General features: G+C 45.7%; 1 protein-coding gene across 1 annotated transcript in view; it reads right to left on the bottom strand.

Moving 5' to 3' along the window:
- TULP1 (TUB like protein 1) overlaps positions 1–11425 on the bottom strand; it is a 66796-nt gene extending 55371 nt beyond the window's left edge. Inside the window, exon 1 of the mRNA XM_054980411.1 lies at positions 10985–11425. Coding sequence (XP_054836386.1) covers positions 10985–11425 — 441 coding nt within the window. The remainder of the gene's footprint in view (positions 1–10984) is intronic.
- Between the last annotated feature and the right edge of the window lie 4125 nt (positions 11426–15550).

Genomic DNA, 15550 nt, shown 5'->3' on the forward strand with positions numbered 1-15550 from the left:
TTACACTCCATGATCAAATTTTAGCACTCTTTGGTAAGTCTTTTTCATTGTCTTTAATAAACGTTTCCATCTCCTGACCAGATCTGATATTCCTCCTAGTTCCACCAAATTCGAAAGCCAGCCCTTCAGGTATTTCCCATCTGTATCTAATTTTCAAATCTTTTAACATCTGGACCAGCTCTCTATGCTTTTTCCTCTCCAACAACACCGATCTGGGCAGCTCTTTCATGATTCTCACCGCTTTCCCGTCGACTTCTAATGGATCTTGGAATTGTTTACTCACAATTGACTCTCTGATGCTTCTAGTTGTAAATTGCACAATCATATCTCTTGGTAGGTTCTTTTGGGCCGCAAATTTTGAATTAATCCTGTATGCCACATCCAGAAGAGCTGCTATTTCCACTTCCTCTTTGTCCAGGTAACCTGCCAAAATTTCTGTAATATGCACTTGGGTTGATTTTTCCAAAACTTCCGGGATTCCATGAAATCTAAGTTGTTTTTCCATTTGTTTACATTCCGCTACAGCCATTCTTCCCTTCACTACTCTCATCTCCGTTCTGTGCACATCCGCCAAGGTGTCAGCCACGTTTTCTACTGCATTAACTCTCTGCTGTGTGACTTGTAAGTCTTTTTGGACTTGATCCATATTTTTGGATAGCTCTGCCATCTCCGATTTAAATACCTCTTTAAAGTCCTTCAAATTTTTCGCCATCTCTTGCGTCATATCTTTAAGCTCTTTATTTCCTTCCATGACTTTTTTCTCCATCACTTTATTTCCCTCTGTAACTTTTTAATCTAAATTTTCCAGCGCCGTCTGCCAGTCCTTTTTTGACATTGTGGGGCTAGATTTACTTCGCTCCCACGAGTCCGCTCTTTTCCTTAACTCCGTGGTGCAAATTTATTCTTTTCTTTTATTTTTAAAAGTCCAAATTTAAATTGTTTTTCCAAAAGTTAGTTTTTACGAAATCCAAAATGCCGGGCGTCTTTTCTCTATGATCTTATTTGAGGCAGCCGCCCTTACCCTTATCCAAGATGTCCTACTTCCATTTTCCTTGAAGTCAAAACTCTGCCCTTCTTCAAAATGACGATATTCCACTTCTCGCCTGTCTCTTTATGGTTGTGACGCACTTCCTGTTCCTCTCCGTTGCACAGCAGCTCTCGCGATACTGAAACTTTCTCACAGTCCACTATCTCCTCCAAGCCGCAGGTATGTAAACAATATTCATTTTTCCCTCTAACTTCTCTTTAAAAAGTCACTTCTTAGCAATTTATTTGCCGGAACTTTCTCAATTATTTATTAAGTCTCTTGCAGTTTTCTAGTTCTCTTTATCACTTTATTTCTTATTGTAATCTGTCCCGTACTGAGAGATAGCAATCTTTACCTTCTTAGACATTTCTCTTGGGTTGTAATCACTGCTTCAATTATCCAATCGATTCAAAGTACTTCTTTGTGTTGCTGAGGCTTGGGCATGAGGGTCTTATGTCAGAAATTGACTCCAGAGCCGCTGCAGAGATCTTGGCTGCCTGTCTATGAGTGGGACCTCAAGGGTGGGTGGGGAATTGTTGCGTAGACCCCCCCCCCTCACACCCAAGATCAACGCACTCTCGAGGTCTTGAGCGTACTTGCTTGTTCTCCGCCTGAGAACAGGGGGCTATGGGCAATTTGCGCCCCTCCAGCTCCTACAAACAGTGGCACAGACAGCTCAGCTCCCTGAACTGTGTTAGACCTTCATGGATCCCAAACCGGAAGTCTCAAAAAAGCCGACAGACTTAATGACTTTTTTGCTTCTGTTTTCTCCTTGAAGAACTCAAGTCCATCTAGAGATGGTAGAAGACATGACAGGACACCTGGGTGGCTAGTTGACATTGACAGAGAGGTTGTGGAGAGGCATCTGGCTGCACTAGACGAATACAAATTCCCTGGGCCGGATGGTGTGCACCCCAAGAGTGCTCAAAGAACTTTCTAGAGAACTTGCAGAGCCTCTGTTCATCATCTTGAAGACCTCCTGGAGGACTAGGGATGTGCCACAAGATTAGAGAAGAGCGAATGTTATCCCAATCTTTAAGAAAGGGAAGAAGGATGATGTGGGAAACTACAGGCCGGTCAGTCTGACTTCTGTTGCTGGAAAGATACTAGAGCAGATTTTAAAGGGATTGATCTGTAAGCATCTGAAAGACTGCTTAGTGATCCAGGGAAGTCAACATGGTTTTGTCCCCAACAGATCTTGTCAGACCAACCTGGTTTCCTTCTTTGATTGAGTGACAAGCTTACTGGATCGTGGGAACTCTGTCGATGTGATTTACCTGGATTTCAGCAAAGCTTTTGATAAGGTTCCCCATGACATTCTAATGGGTAAACAGGAAGACTGCGGTCTGGACTACAGGATAGTTTGGTGGATAGGGAACTGGTTAGAGGACCGCACCTAAAGAGTGGTGGTCAATAGCGTTTCATCAGATTGGAGGGAGGTGTCCAGTGGGGTGCTGCAGAGCTTGATTTTGGGCCCGGTACTTGTCAATATTTTTATCAATGATCTGGATGAAGGGTTAAACAGGCTACTCATTAAATTTGCTGATGATACCAAATTGGGAAGAGTGGCAAACACCCAAAAAGATAGAGTTAAAATTCAACAAGACCTGAATACTCTGGAGAAGTGGGGGGTTGTGAACAGGATGCAATTCAACATAGATAAGTGCACAGTATTACATCTGGGCCACAAAAATGTGTAGCACAAATACTGGATGGGGGATACACTTCTGAGTAGTATGTGAAAGAGATCTTGGGGTAAGAGTGAACTGTAAACTAAATATGAGCAGGCAGTTTGATGCGGTGGCAAAAAAGGCAAACTCAATCTTGGGTTGTATCAAAAGGGTCATTGCATCGAAATTGCAGGAGGTCATAATCCCTCTCTATACTGCCATGGTCAGGCTGCACCTGGAGTACTGTGTGCAGTTCTGGAGGCCTCACTTCAAAAAGGAAGTGGACAAAATTGAAAGAGTGCAGAAGAGAGTGACGAGGATGATCACGAGTCTGGAGACTGAGCCCTATGAGGAAAGGCTGAGGGCCTTGGGAATGTTAGGTTTGGAGAAGAGGAGATTGAGGGGAGACATGATTGCTCTTTTTAAATATTTGGAGGAGTTAGCCGTGTTAGTCTGTAGTAGCAAAATCAAAAAGAGTCCAGTAGCACCTTTAAGACTAACCAATTTTATTATAGCATAAGCTTTCGAGAATCAAGTTCTCTTCGTCAGATGCCTGATCAAAACTGGGCAGATACAGAAGAGGAGGGGGAAAGAGAGAGAAAAAAGGGAGGGGGCATAAATCACAAGAAGGCAGAATGCAATTAGCATGGAGGCTATCAAAACATTCCTTTGCTTGGAAATGTAAACATTTCCTTTTGGTGTGCAGTCAGTTTGTAGCAGTGAAGGTATCCAATGCCTATGTAGTATAAGCCTTCGATGACCACAGCTCTCCCTGCCAGCTGCATCTGACAAAGAGAACTGTGGTCCCCGAAAGCCCACACCAGGCGTCACTGGGCTCCCCCAGATCACGCCTCTGTAAAGAGAATCTGTTACCTGTGGTAATGTGATAACCATTCATAGTCTCTATTCAGTCCCCGCTTGACAGAGTCAAATTTGCATATGAATTCCAATTCAGCAGCCTCCCGTTGGATTTTGTTTTTGAAAGGTTTCTGTTGAACCACAGCGACCTTTAAGTCTTTGGTGGAATGTCCTGGTAGATTGAAGTGTTCTCCCACTGGTTTCTGGACGTTTCCATTTCTAATGTCAGATTTGTGTCCATTTATTCTTTTGCGTAGAGGTTGGCTGGTTTGTCCAATGTACAGAGCAGAGGGACATTGTTGGCACATGAGGGCATATATCAGGTTGGAGGATGAGCAGCTGTAAGAGCCAGAGACAGTGTAGTTGATGCCATTGGGTCCTGTAATTGTATTCCCTGGGTAGATATAGGGGCAGAGCTGGCATCTGGGTCTGTTGCAGGGCTTGGTACCTGTGCTGGTGACTCTGCTGGCCGATTCATGATTGTAAGTGAGAAGTCGTTTAAGATTGGGGGGCTGTCTGTAGGCAAGGAAAGGTCTTCCACCCAGGGCTTCTGAGAGAGAGGTATCCTTTTCCAGGATGGGTTGTAGCTCACTGATGATACGTTGGATCGGTTTGAGCTGGGAGCTATAGGTGACAACCAGTGGTGTTCTGTTGTTAGTTCCTTTAGGTTTGTCCTGGAGCAGACTGTTTCTGGGTACTAGTCTGGCCCTGTTAATTTGTTTCTTCACTTCATTTGGTGGGTACTGTAGTCCCAAAAATGCTTGTTGTAAATCTCTTAAGTGTGAGTCTCGGTCGAGAGCATTGGAGCAGATACGGTTGTAACGTAAGGCTTGGCTGTAGACAATAGACCGAGTGGTATGTTTAGGGTGGAAGCTGGAGGCATGTAGATATGAGTATCGGTCTGTTGGTTTCCGGTATAAGGTGGTATTTATTCGTCCATTATGTAGTTGTACAGTGGTGTCCAGGAAGTGTACCTGTTGTGTAGAGTGGTCCAGGCTTAAGTTGATAGTAGGGTGAAAGTTATTGAAGTCCTGATGAAATCTCTCAAGGGCTTCCTTCCCATGGGTCCAAATGATGAAGATGTCATCCAGGAATCTTAAGTATAGTAGTGGTTCCAGTGGATGGGAGCTGAGGAAGCGTTGCTCTAAGTCCGCCATGAATATGTTAGCATATTGTGGTGCCATGCGTGTGCCCATGGCTGTGCCATTAACCTGTAGATATAAGTTGTCACCAAATTCGAAGTAATTGTGAGTGAGCACGAAGTGACAAAGTTCAGTGGCGAGGTTTGCTGTGGTTTTGTCCGGGATAATATTCCGTATGGCTTGCAATCCATCTGCATGTGGGATATTGGTGTACAAGGCCTCCACATCCATGGTTGCTAGGATGGTGTCATCTGGTAGGTTGTCAATGGATTGTATTTTTCTGAGGAAGTCAGTGGTGTCCCGTAAATAGCTGGGTGTGCTGGTGGCATAGGGCCTGAGGATAGAGTCCATGTATCCCGAGACTCCTACTGTGATGGTGCATTTTCCTGCAACAATTGGGCGTCCTGGGTTACCCGCTTTGTGGATTTTGGGTAGTAGGTAGAATCTTCCTGGTCGTGGTTCCTGGGGTGTGTCTGTATGGATGCATTCTTGTATGTCCATGGGGAGTGTTTTTAATATTTTATTGAGTTCCCTTTTGTATTGTTCAGTGGGGTCAGAAGGTAGTATTTTATAGAATGTTGTGTTGGAGAGTTGTCTTTCTGCTTCTTGTATATAATTTTGTTTATCCATGATGACAACTGCTCCGCCTTTGTCAGCTTCCTTGATTACGATGCCAGAATTATTTTGGAGGCTGTTTATGGCCTCTCTTTCTCCACGGCTGAGGTTCTGCTTTAGGTGTTGTTGTTTGTCAATTATCTCAGCCTGAGCCCGTCTACGGAAGCATTCAATGTAAAAGTCCAATGAGGAGTTACGGCCCTCAGGTGGTGTCCATGTGGAATTCTTTTTCCTGGAGTTTTGTAACGATGGTTGTGTATTGCTGGGTTGGGGGGGGTGGGGGCTGCTGAGGCTGCTGTGATGGTGTCTGTTCAGTGCTTTGTTCGTCATTTTGTCCAGCAGAGTAGTTGAAGAATTCTTTCAGTCTTAGGCGTCTAAAATAGGCCTCCAGGTCTCCACAAAGTTGTATGGTTTGTGTGGGTCTGGCTGGGCAAAAGGATAGTCCACGTGAGAGGACTGATTCCTCTGCTGGGCTCAGCTTGTAACTGGAAAGATTGATGATGTTGCTTGGATCCCAAGTGTTTTTGCTCTCTGTTGCAGGCAGGAGTTTTGAGAATTTCTTCTCCTTCTTGTTCTGTAATTCAGTGAATAGATTACAATAAATAGTTTCTCTGGTTGTGGCAAACATCTCCCAGTTACCGGTCTGTGCAGAGGGGGTGCACTTCATGGAAGAGTCTAGTTCAGAGACCTCTTGCTTGATCCATTGTTGCTTGCTGTACATCAGTCCAATGAGGTGAATTAAGAGTTTCCTGGATAAGGTGTTGCATAGTTTCTCACTGTAGTCTGTGTGGTAAGTGGATTTCAATGGATTCCTCACACGAAGTCCCTTGGGTAGAATGTCCAGTCTTTTGCATTTAGAAAGAAAGATGATGTCTGTTTGTATCTGTGCCAGTTTCTTCATGAGGTTGATGGATTTCCTCTCCATTCGGCTGAATGCGGTGCTTTCCAAGGTCATAGATCCAGAGGAGTTAGCCGTGTTAGTCTGTAGTAGCAAAATCAAAAAGAGTCCAGTAGCACCTTTAAGACTAACCAATTTTATTATAGCATAAGCTTTCGAGAATCAAGTTCTCTTCGTCAGATGCCTGATCAAAACTGGGCAGATACAGAAGAGGAGGGGGAAAGAGAGAGAAAAAAGGGAGGGGGCATAAATCACAAGAAGGCAGAATGCAATTAGCATGGAGGCTATCAAAACATTCCTTTGCTTGGAAATGTAAACATTTCCTTTTGGTGTGCAGTCAGTTTGTAGCAGTGAAGGTATCCAATGCCTATGTAGTATAAGCCTTCGATGACCACAGCTCTCCCTGCCAGCTGCATCTGACAAAGAGAACTGTGGTCCCCGAAAGCCCACACCAGGCGTCACTGGGCTCCCCCAGATCACGCCTCTGTAAAGAGAATCTGTTACCTGTGGTAATGTGATAACCATTCATAGTCTCTATTCAGTCCCCGCTTGACAGAGTCAAATTTGCATATGAATTCCAATTCAGCAGCCTCCCGTTGGATTTTGTTTTTGAAAGGTTTCTGTTGAACCACAGCGACCTTTAAGTCTTTGGTGGAATGTCCTGGTAGATTGAAGTGTTCTCCCACTGGTTTCTGGACGTTTCCATTTCTAATGTCAGATTTGTGTCCATTTATTCTTTTGCGTAGAGGTTGGCTGGTTTGTCCAATGTACAGAGCAGAGGGACATTGTTGGCACATGAGGGCATATATCAGGTTGGAGGATGAGCAGCTGTAAGAGCCAGAGACAGTGTAGTTGATGCCATTGGGTCCTGTAATTGTATTCCCTGGGTAGATATAGGGGCAGAGCTGGCATCTGGGTCTGTTGCAGGGCTTGGTACCTGTGCTGGTGACTCTGCTGGCCGATTCATGATTGTAAGTGAGAAGTCGTTTAAGATTGGGGGGCTGTCTGTAGGCAAGGAAAGGTCTTCCACCCAGGGCTTCTGAGAGAGAGGTATCCTTTTCCAGGATGGGTTGTAGCTCACTGATGATACGTTGGATCGGTTTGAGCTGGGAGCTATAGGTGACAACCAGTGGTGTTCTGTTGTTAGTTCCTTTAGGTTTGTCCTGGAGCAGACTGTTTCTGGGTACTAGTCTGGCCCTGTTAATTTGTTTCTTCACTTCATTTGGTGGGTACTGTAGTCCCAAAAATGCTTGTTGTAAATCTCTTAAGTGTGAGTCTCGGTCGAGAGCATTGGAGCAGATACGGTTGTAACGTAAGGCTTGGCTGTAGACAATAGACCGAGTGGTATGTTTAGGGTTTAGGGTTTAGGTTTAGACTTTTACATTGAATGCTTCCGTAGACGGGCTCAGGCTGAGATAATTGACAAACAACAACACCTAAAGCAGAACCTCAGCCGTGGAGAAAGAGAGGCCATAAACAGCCTCCAAAATAATTCTGGCATCGTAATCAAGGAAGCTGACAAAGGCGGAGCAGTTGTCATCATGGATAAACAAAATTATATACAAGAAGCAGAAAGACAACTCTCCAACACAACATTCTATAAAATACTACCTTCTGACCCCACTGAACAATACAAAAGGGAACTCAATAAAATATTAAAAACACTCCCCATGGACATACAAGAATGCATCCATACAGACACACCCCAGGAACCACGACCAGGAAGATTCTACCTACTACCCAAAATCCACAAAGCGGGTAACCCAGGACGCCCAATTGTTGCAGGAAAATGCACCATCACAGTAGGAGTCTCGGGATACATGGACTCTATCCTCAGGCCCTATGCCACCAGCACACCCAGCTATTTACGGGACACCACTGACTTCCTCAGAAAAATACAATCCATTGACAACCTACCAGATGACACCATCCTAGCAACCATGGATGTGGAGGCCTTGTACACCAATATCCCACATGCAGATGGATTGCAAGCCATACGGAATATTATCCCGGACAAAACCACAGCAAACCTCGCCACTGAACTTTGTCACTTCGTGCTCACTCACAATTACTTCGAATTTGGTGACAACTTATATCTACAGGTTAATGGCACAGCCATGGGCACACGCATGGCACCACAATATGCTAACATATTCATGGCGGACTTAGAGCAACGCTTCCTCAGCTCCCATCCACTGGAACCACTACTATACTTAAGATTCCTGGATGACATCTTCATCATTTGGACCCATGGGAAGGAAGCCCTTGAGAGATTTCATCAGGACTTCAATAACTTTCACCCTACTATCAACTTAAGCCTGGACCACTCTACACAACAGGTACACTTCCTGGACACCACTGTACAACTACATAATGGACGAATAAATACCACCTTATACCGGAAACCAACAGACCGATACTCATATCTACATGCCTCCAGCTTCCACCCTAAACATACCACTCGGTCTATTGTCTACAGCCAAGCCTTACGTTACAACCGTATCTGCTCCAATGCTCTCGACCGAGACTCACACTTAAGAGATTTACAACAAGCATTTTTGGGACTACAGTACCCACCAAATGAAGTGAAGAAACAAATTAACAGGGCCAGACTAGTACCCAGAAACAGTCTGCTCCAGGACAAACCTAAAGGAACTAACAACAGAACACCACTGGTTGTCACCTATAGCTCCCAGCTCAAACCGATCCAACGTATCATCAGTGAGCTACAACCCATCCTGGAAAAGGATACCTCTCTCTCAGAAGCCCTGGGTGGAAGACCTTTCCTTGCCTACAGACAGCCCCCCAATCTTAAACGACTTCTCACTTACAATCATGAATCGGCCAGCAGAGTCACCAGCACAGGTACCAAGCCCTGCAACAGACCCAGATGCCAGCTCTGCCCCTATATCTACCCAGGGAATACAATTACAGGACCCAATGGCATCAACTACACTGTCTCTGGCTCTTACAGCTGCTCATCCTCCAACCTGATATATGCCCTCATGTGCCAACAATGTCCCTCTGCTCTGTACATTGGACAAACCAGCCAACCTCTACGCAAAAGAATAAATGGACACAAATCTGACATTAGAAATGGAAACGTCCAGAAACCAGTGGGAGAACACTTCAATCTACCAGGACATTCCACCAAAGACTTAAAGGTCGCTGTGGTTCAACAGAAACCTTTCAAAAACAAAATCCAACGGGAGGCTGCTGAATTGGAATTCATATGCAAATTTGACTCTGTCAAGCGGGGACTGAATAGAGACTATGAATGGTTATCACATTACCACAGGTAACAGATTCTCTTTACAGAGGCGTGATCTGGGGGAGCCCAGTGACGCCTGGTGTGGGCTTTCGGGGACCACAGTTCTCTTTGTCAGATGCAGCTGGCAGGGAGAGCTGTGGTCATCGAAGGCTTATACTACATAGGCATTGGATACCTTCACTGCTACAAACTGACTGCACACCAAAAGGAAATGTTTACATTTCCAAGCAAAGGAATGTTTTGATAGCCTCCATGCTAATTGCATTCTGCCTTCTTGTGATTTATGCCCCCTCCCTTTTTTCTCTCTCTTTCCCCCTCCTCTTCTGTATCTGCCCAGTTTTGATCAGGCATCTGACGAAGAGAACTTGATTCTCGAAAGCTTATGCTATAATAAAATTGGTTAGTCTTAAAGGTGCTACTGGACTCTTTTTGATTTAAATATTTGAAAGCCTGTAATTTGGAGGAGGGCAAGGAGCTGTTCCTGCTGGCAGCAGAGGATAGGACCTGAAGCAACAGGCTTAAATTACACGCAGAAAAGTACTGGCTGGATATTAAGAAGAACTTTTTCATAGTCAGAGTAGTTCAGAGTAGTGCCTAAGGAGATTGTGAGCTCCCCTTCACCGGCAGTTTTCAAGAAGAGGCTGGATGAATATTTGTCAGGGATGCTTTAGGCTTGTCCTGCATTGGGCAGGGGGTTGGACTAGAAGGTCTGTATGGCCCCTTCCAACTCTGTGATTCTGGGAAATAACATTGCTGGTCTTCTTATGTAAGATTGTTAGCAAAAGGGTTATTTGATTTGGTCAGATTGGCTATTTTACACTCATCTCTAGGCAAGAAGTAACACAGCCCAAGATTAATCAACCAGATGTTGCTTCAGTGGGAGTATGGTATTGTGGATGGAGGTGTGTACTGGGGGAAGAAGGGCTGTTGGGCCCAGTCATGCCCGCCTCACTACTCCTCTGTTCAGCCGTGCTGTCTTCTGCTCCCTTGAGGGGGTATTGCCTCTTCCAGCTGCCTCAGAGTGTTGGTAGGGGAGAGGCTTAAGCCACCGTGGTCCTCCTCCTACCTAGTTGGGCGTGCCTCTCCTTCTCTCTCTGCTTTGCCATGCCAACTGTCCTCATCCCCGGCTTCACTGGAAGGAAGGCTTTTATACCCTTTGGGCCTCTGCTCCTCCATTTCCTCCACCAATCTCCTGTGTTCCCCCGGCCTCATCCCACCTCCCTCTTCCCCCCAATCATTCCCCTGTACTGGTGCATCCCCCATTGCCTCCACCTAGGGTTGCCAGATCCAAATTGGGAAATTCCTGGAGATCTGGGGGGTGAAACCTGGAGAAACCTGGAGAAAGTGGGGTTTAGGGAGGGAAAGGACCTTGGCATGACATAATTCCATACAGTCCACCCCCAAAAGTAGTCATTTTCTCCAGGTGAACTGATGTCTGTGGCCTGGAGACCAGTTGTAATTCCGGGAGATCTCCAGCCACTACTGGGAGGCTGGCAAGCCTACCTCCACCCTGGTTAGCCATGGGCTGGGGTACTCTTCCCCCTCGTATTCCACTGCATCGTGGGGTAGGTGTGTCCCCAGTACCCCAGCCCCGGTGCACTTCCCTGGTGCTGTCCCAGCCACGCTGTCCCTGCTCTGGCTGCTATAGGGTGGAGGTGGCCCTGCTGGTGGTGGTCCCACCTGCAGCAGCCGCTGCGTCTCTTCAGGGTTTCCCCCACGTGCTGGGGCTTTCTGTGGTCTGCCTTCCCCGGTGTTGGGGTTACTGTCCGCTGTGGCAGCCCACCTGGCATCCTCCTGGCCCCCTGGGATCCCCCCTCCCAAGCCTCCGAGTCCAGCCACCGTGACCGCAGAGGTAAAGTGCCCTGTGGGGCCAGGTGGGAGGAGGTCTGGTTGAGTCCAAGTGCTCCCTTCATAAAGATTGCTGGATGTCTCTGGGTAAGTCATAGCATCTCATGGTCTTGGGATTGTAGTTCCTGACGTTTCGCCAGCAGCTGTGGCTCGCATCTTCAGAGGTGTAGCACCAAAAGACAGAGATCTCTCAGTGTCACAGTGTGGAAAAGATGTTGGCAGGTCATTTGTATCTACTCAGGAGGGGTGGGGTAGATACAAATGAGTAGATACAAATGACCTGCCAACATCTTTTCCACACTGTGACACTGAGAGATCTCTGTCTTTTGGTGCTACACCTCTGAAGATGCCAACCACAGCTGCTGGCGAAACGTCAGGAACTACAATGCCAAGACCACGGCAATACAGCCCGGAAAACCCACAACAACCATCGTTCTCCGGCCGTGAAAGCCTTTGACAATACATAGCATCTCAGTTTAAACTCTTTACAGAGTTGTTGGGAGCATAAATCTGACGAACATATAGCATCCCATACACTTTGGTAAAAGAGATAAAATATAAATGTATGAAATAAAGATTGGGGCTCATCAAATAGTTTACTCCAAAACCAAACCAAAACAATATACTGAGCAAATTTAGACTTTTTAGGGATGCAGTCTGCATTTTGCCACACCTCAAATCACAAACTTTAGGCCTTGTAGGAGCCTCGCCTTTCTTTCATGGCAACCACCTTCTCCTATTTGGTGCTGATGTTGCTCAGCAGCAGTTTAGCATCAATCTAATTCCCCAGCTAGATAGGGACAGGCCTGCTATATTTTCCTAAACAGTTAATGTTTGACATTGCTGTAGTGGAAGCCCCATAGAGATGTCACATTTATACTAGCTCTTGAAATTTACTGTAGGGATCAGGAGAAGGTGAGAGTGGAGAGGATTTTCCTACCTGCTTATTAAGTCTCTGCTGTTGGGGGCTTCCAGATTCCTCATTCATGCTAGTAAAGGACAGGAAAATTAGATATGAAGCCAATTTAATTTACACAGGAGTCTGAAAAACATTTATGGAATGCTCCCAAGCCACAAGGGAGGGAACATCTGATCCAGCTGCATAAGGCCTGGGCTGAGCACCTGGCCCTCCTCTTTCTGCAGGCATCTGAGTTTGGCCAGAGTAGGGAGATTTCCTGCCCCCAGGAGGCCTTGCCCAGTAGAACTCCAGTGGTTGGCAGAAGAAAGAATTTTTCAGAAAGTGTTGGTGATGGCATGATGTCACTGACAGATTCCCAGAAGTGATGTCATACCTGTCTAGGAATCACAAGAAATTCTATGATAAAACCACAGAGTTTTCAGCAATTCCTAGAGAGGCATGATGTCACTGACAACTGCCCTGCATGTTCCTGCTCCCTAGTATCACTCTGGTTGCCAGACTTAATAACCAAGGGGCAACAGCCTGTTGCACTGTGTAACTTGTGCCAGCAGAACTAGCCTGGGATGACCTTGTGCTTGAAAGATTTGCTTGTATTGCTTGCTGCTTATATTGGGGACTATTGGGTATGTTTTTGTTTAAATTGTATTTTATGTGTATTTCTTTTTGTGAACCTCTTTCAATTCCTAGTGTGGGGAGAAGTGGGTAACATTTAAATAAACAAACAAATAGTATCTGATCACAAATAAACACCAAGAAACTATGTGCAATCTTTTCTTTTGCCAGCAGGTGGTATTTTAGCCTGTCTAGGGCACTTCCAGTCAATGAATATTCAACATTGATTTTGTCATGATTTGCACTGACCATGAATGACTTCTTGATCAATAATTTCCACCACACTTGCTGCAAGACAGCTAGGGGACTAGTTACAAGGAGGACAGACCTCTTTAACAGTGAGATCTAATAGGTGCATTATCATGATGCAATGATATTATCACACCATGTCAATCCAGGAAGTTTCTGCACATGTGCAGTGAGGCCTCTCTCTGAATGGAACTCCAGATGTATAATTTGGCCCCAAAAAGCAGCCACAGAGAGACCTAATGTGGATCGGGGCCATAGCACTAGAGAAAGGAGGTTTAACTCTTCCCTGCTGTGCCATATCCTGGACCAAAAATGCCCCACCCATCCCAGCTGCTTTAGTCACTGGTAGGGGGAAAAACAAGCACAATATAGGTACCTGGGCTTAAAACCAACCATGTTGGTCAGCCTCCACCTGGAATATTGTGTGCCGTTCAGGAGGTCTCACTTTAAAAAGGATGTGGGCAAATGTGAATGGGTGCAGAGGATGATCAGGGGCCTGGAGACCAAGCCCTATGAGGAAAGACTGAGGGACGTGGGAATGTTCAGTTTGGAGAAGAGGAGGTTGAGTGGAGACATGATTGCTTTCTTTAAGTATTTAAAAGGCTGTCACTTAGGGGAGGAGAGGGAACTGTTCCTGTTGGCAACAAAAGATAGGACTCGAAATAATGGATTTAAACTACAGGAGGGAAGGTACCAGCTAGACATTAGGAAAAACTTCTTCACATTAAGAGTAATCAAGCAGTGGAATCAGCTGCCTAGGGATGTGGTGGGTCCCCCCTCATTGGCAGTCTTTAAGGAGTAGCTGGATTAAAACTTGTCAGGAATGCTTTGGGCTGTTCCTCCATTGGGCAGAGGTTGCACTAGATGGTCTATAAGACCATTTCCAACTCGACAAGTCTATGATTCTATGAACTGCAAAGAGACATTTTCTGTGTCAGCAGCTCTTGTGAAGCACACCTCCAAAGCCCTAGATGGGATTGTTTGGTTGTGCTGGTCCTTGAAAGCCCTCCAAGTATTATTGTGGCTTAAAATTAAGCTTGATATTTCTTGCAGCAATGTTGTGAGTTAAATGATACATGCCAAGAACATTTGGAGATATTGACCAATGCAAGATCATGCTGAGAGTCTGCTGTGGTTATTCATGCTTTAAATGCCCATACTTTTAAGAAAATGGGAGAGAGATCAAACCTTGCCTTTTCCCCCAATAATGTGCCCAGTTTTCATATGCATTTTTGGCTGGCTTGCTCATTAACTGGATTCAATGAACACAACAGGTAGCACCAGCCAGCGTAAAGAGCAGAGCAGTCAAATGACCCTACATTTGTTCAGCTAGGTCTCCTTGGTACATACCAATTAAACAGAACAGCAAAAACAATGGCAACCCTGCAGTGCGGATATGATTGATGGCACTGCAGCTCAAGCCAAAGAAGTTTTCACACATGAAGTTGCGGGTGTGGGGACTGGGATGTTAAGAAGCCCTGGGCTCTGCCAAGTGGGAGAAACACTATCCATTGTCCTCATCACTGCAGCCAAGGAGCAAGCAGAGCAGACCCTGCAGTACTGAAGAGCCACTTGGCTCAGCTTTATCCTGGCCCCCAGTAGCCCTCCAGGGCAGCAGACCACTAGGAACTTATTCGGTAAGCTAAAGGGCCATTCTGGCCCGGCATGAGGCTTAAAGTCGCTCCTGCTTTAATCAGTTAATAATCTGGCCAGATATTGATGAGACACCCCAGTCCATCTGTCACAAGCCGTTTAATGCCACTGAGCCAGGCAAGCTGATTTTGTTCCCAATGAAGGAGTTTGATGTAGAGAACATACGTACGTGCCCTTCCTCTCTGCCTCCAGTGAATTTATCTTTCTAGAGAAATTTCCCTCTTCCCCTCCTCTAGAATAATCTTTAACAAGTCTCACTAAAATCTCCCCCACCTCCAATAATTCTTCTGGCAGAGTGGTATAGGTAAGACAGATTCAAGAAACACGCCATAGATTGCCAACAATATACCCTGGGCTAAGAGTAAAAGGTCCTTGCACTTACCCCTCTGTTGTCCATACCTCTCGCAGGATCTCTGACTGAAGGGGCATTGCTAGCCGCCAGTCTCTCTAATTTGGTGGCAACCAGGGCTTGTTTTTGTGGGCAGCAAGAATGCCTGTGCCAAACCACCTTCCTTGCAGAAGTGTGCAAGGAATGCTCCTTCCTTCCACTGGCATAAATCAACAAAATCTGTGCAGTGCTCTTGCAACACAATGTAACCCAAGCAGAAGACTTCAGTACATCCACCCTGAGTAGCTGTGGGTGCCCGTCTCTGGCTTTCCCATCGCTTTATTCTTGCAAAGCTGCTCTAGGACATTACATTGATGATCTCCACTGGGGTTGGAATTGAGTTTCTTGATTCATATGTGCTCTGCAGTGGAGGATGAACTTCAACGTGGGCTTCCTTGGC

This window comes from Eublepharis macularius, chromosome 5 (assembly GCF_028583425.1).
Source record: "Eublepharis macularius isolate TG4126 chromosome 5, MPM_Emac_v1.0, whole genome shotgun sequence".
Lineage (NCBI taxonomy): Eukaryota > Metazoa > Chordata > Lepidosauria > Squamata > Eublepharidae > Eublepharis > Eublepharis macularius.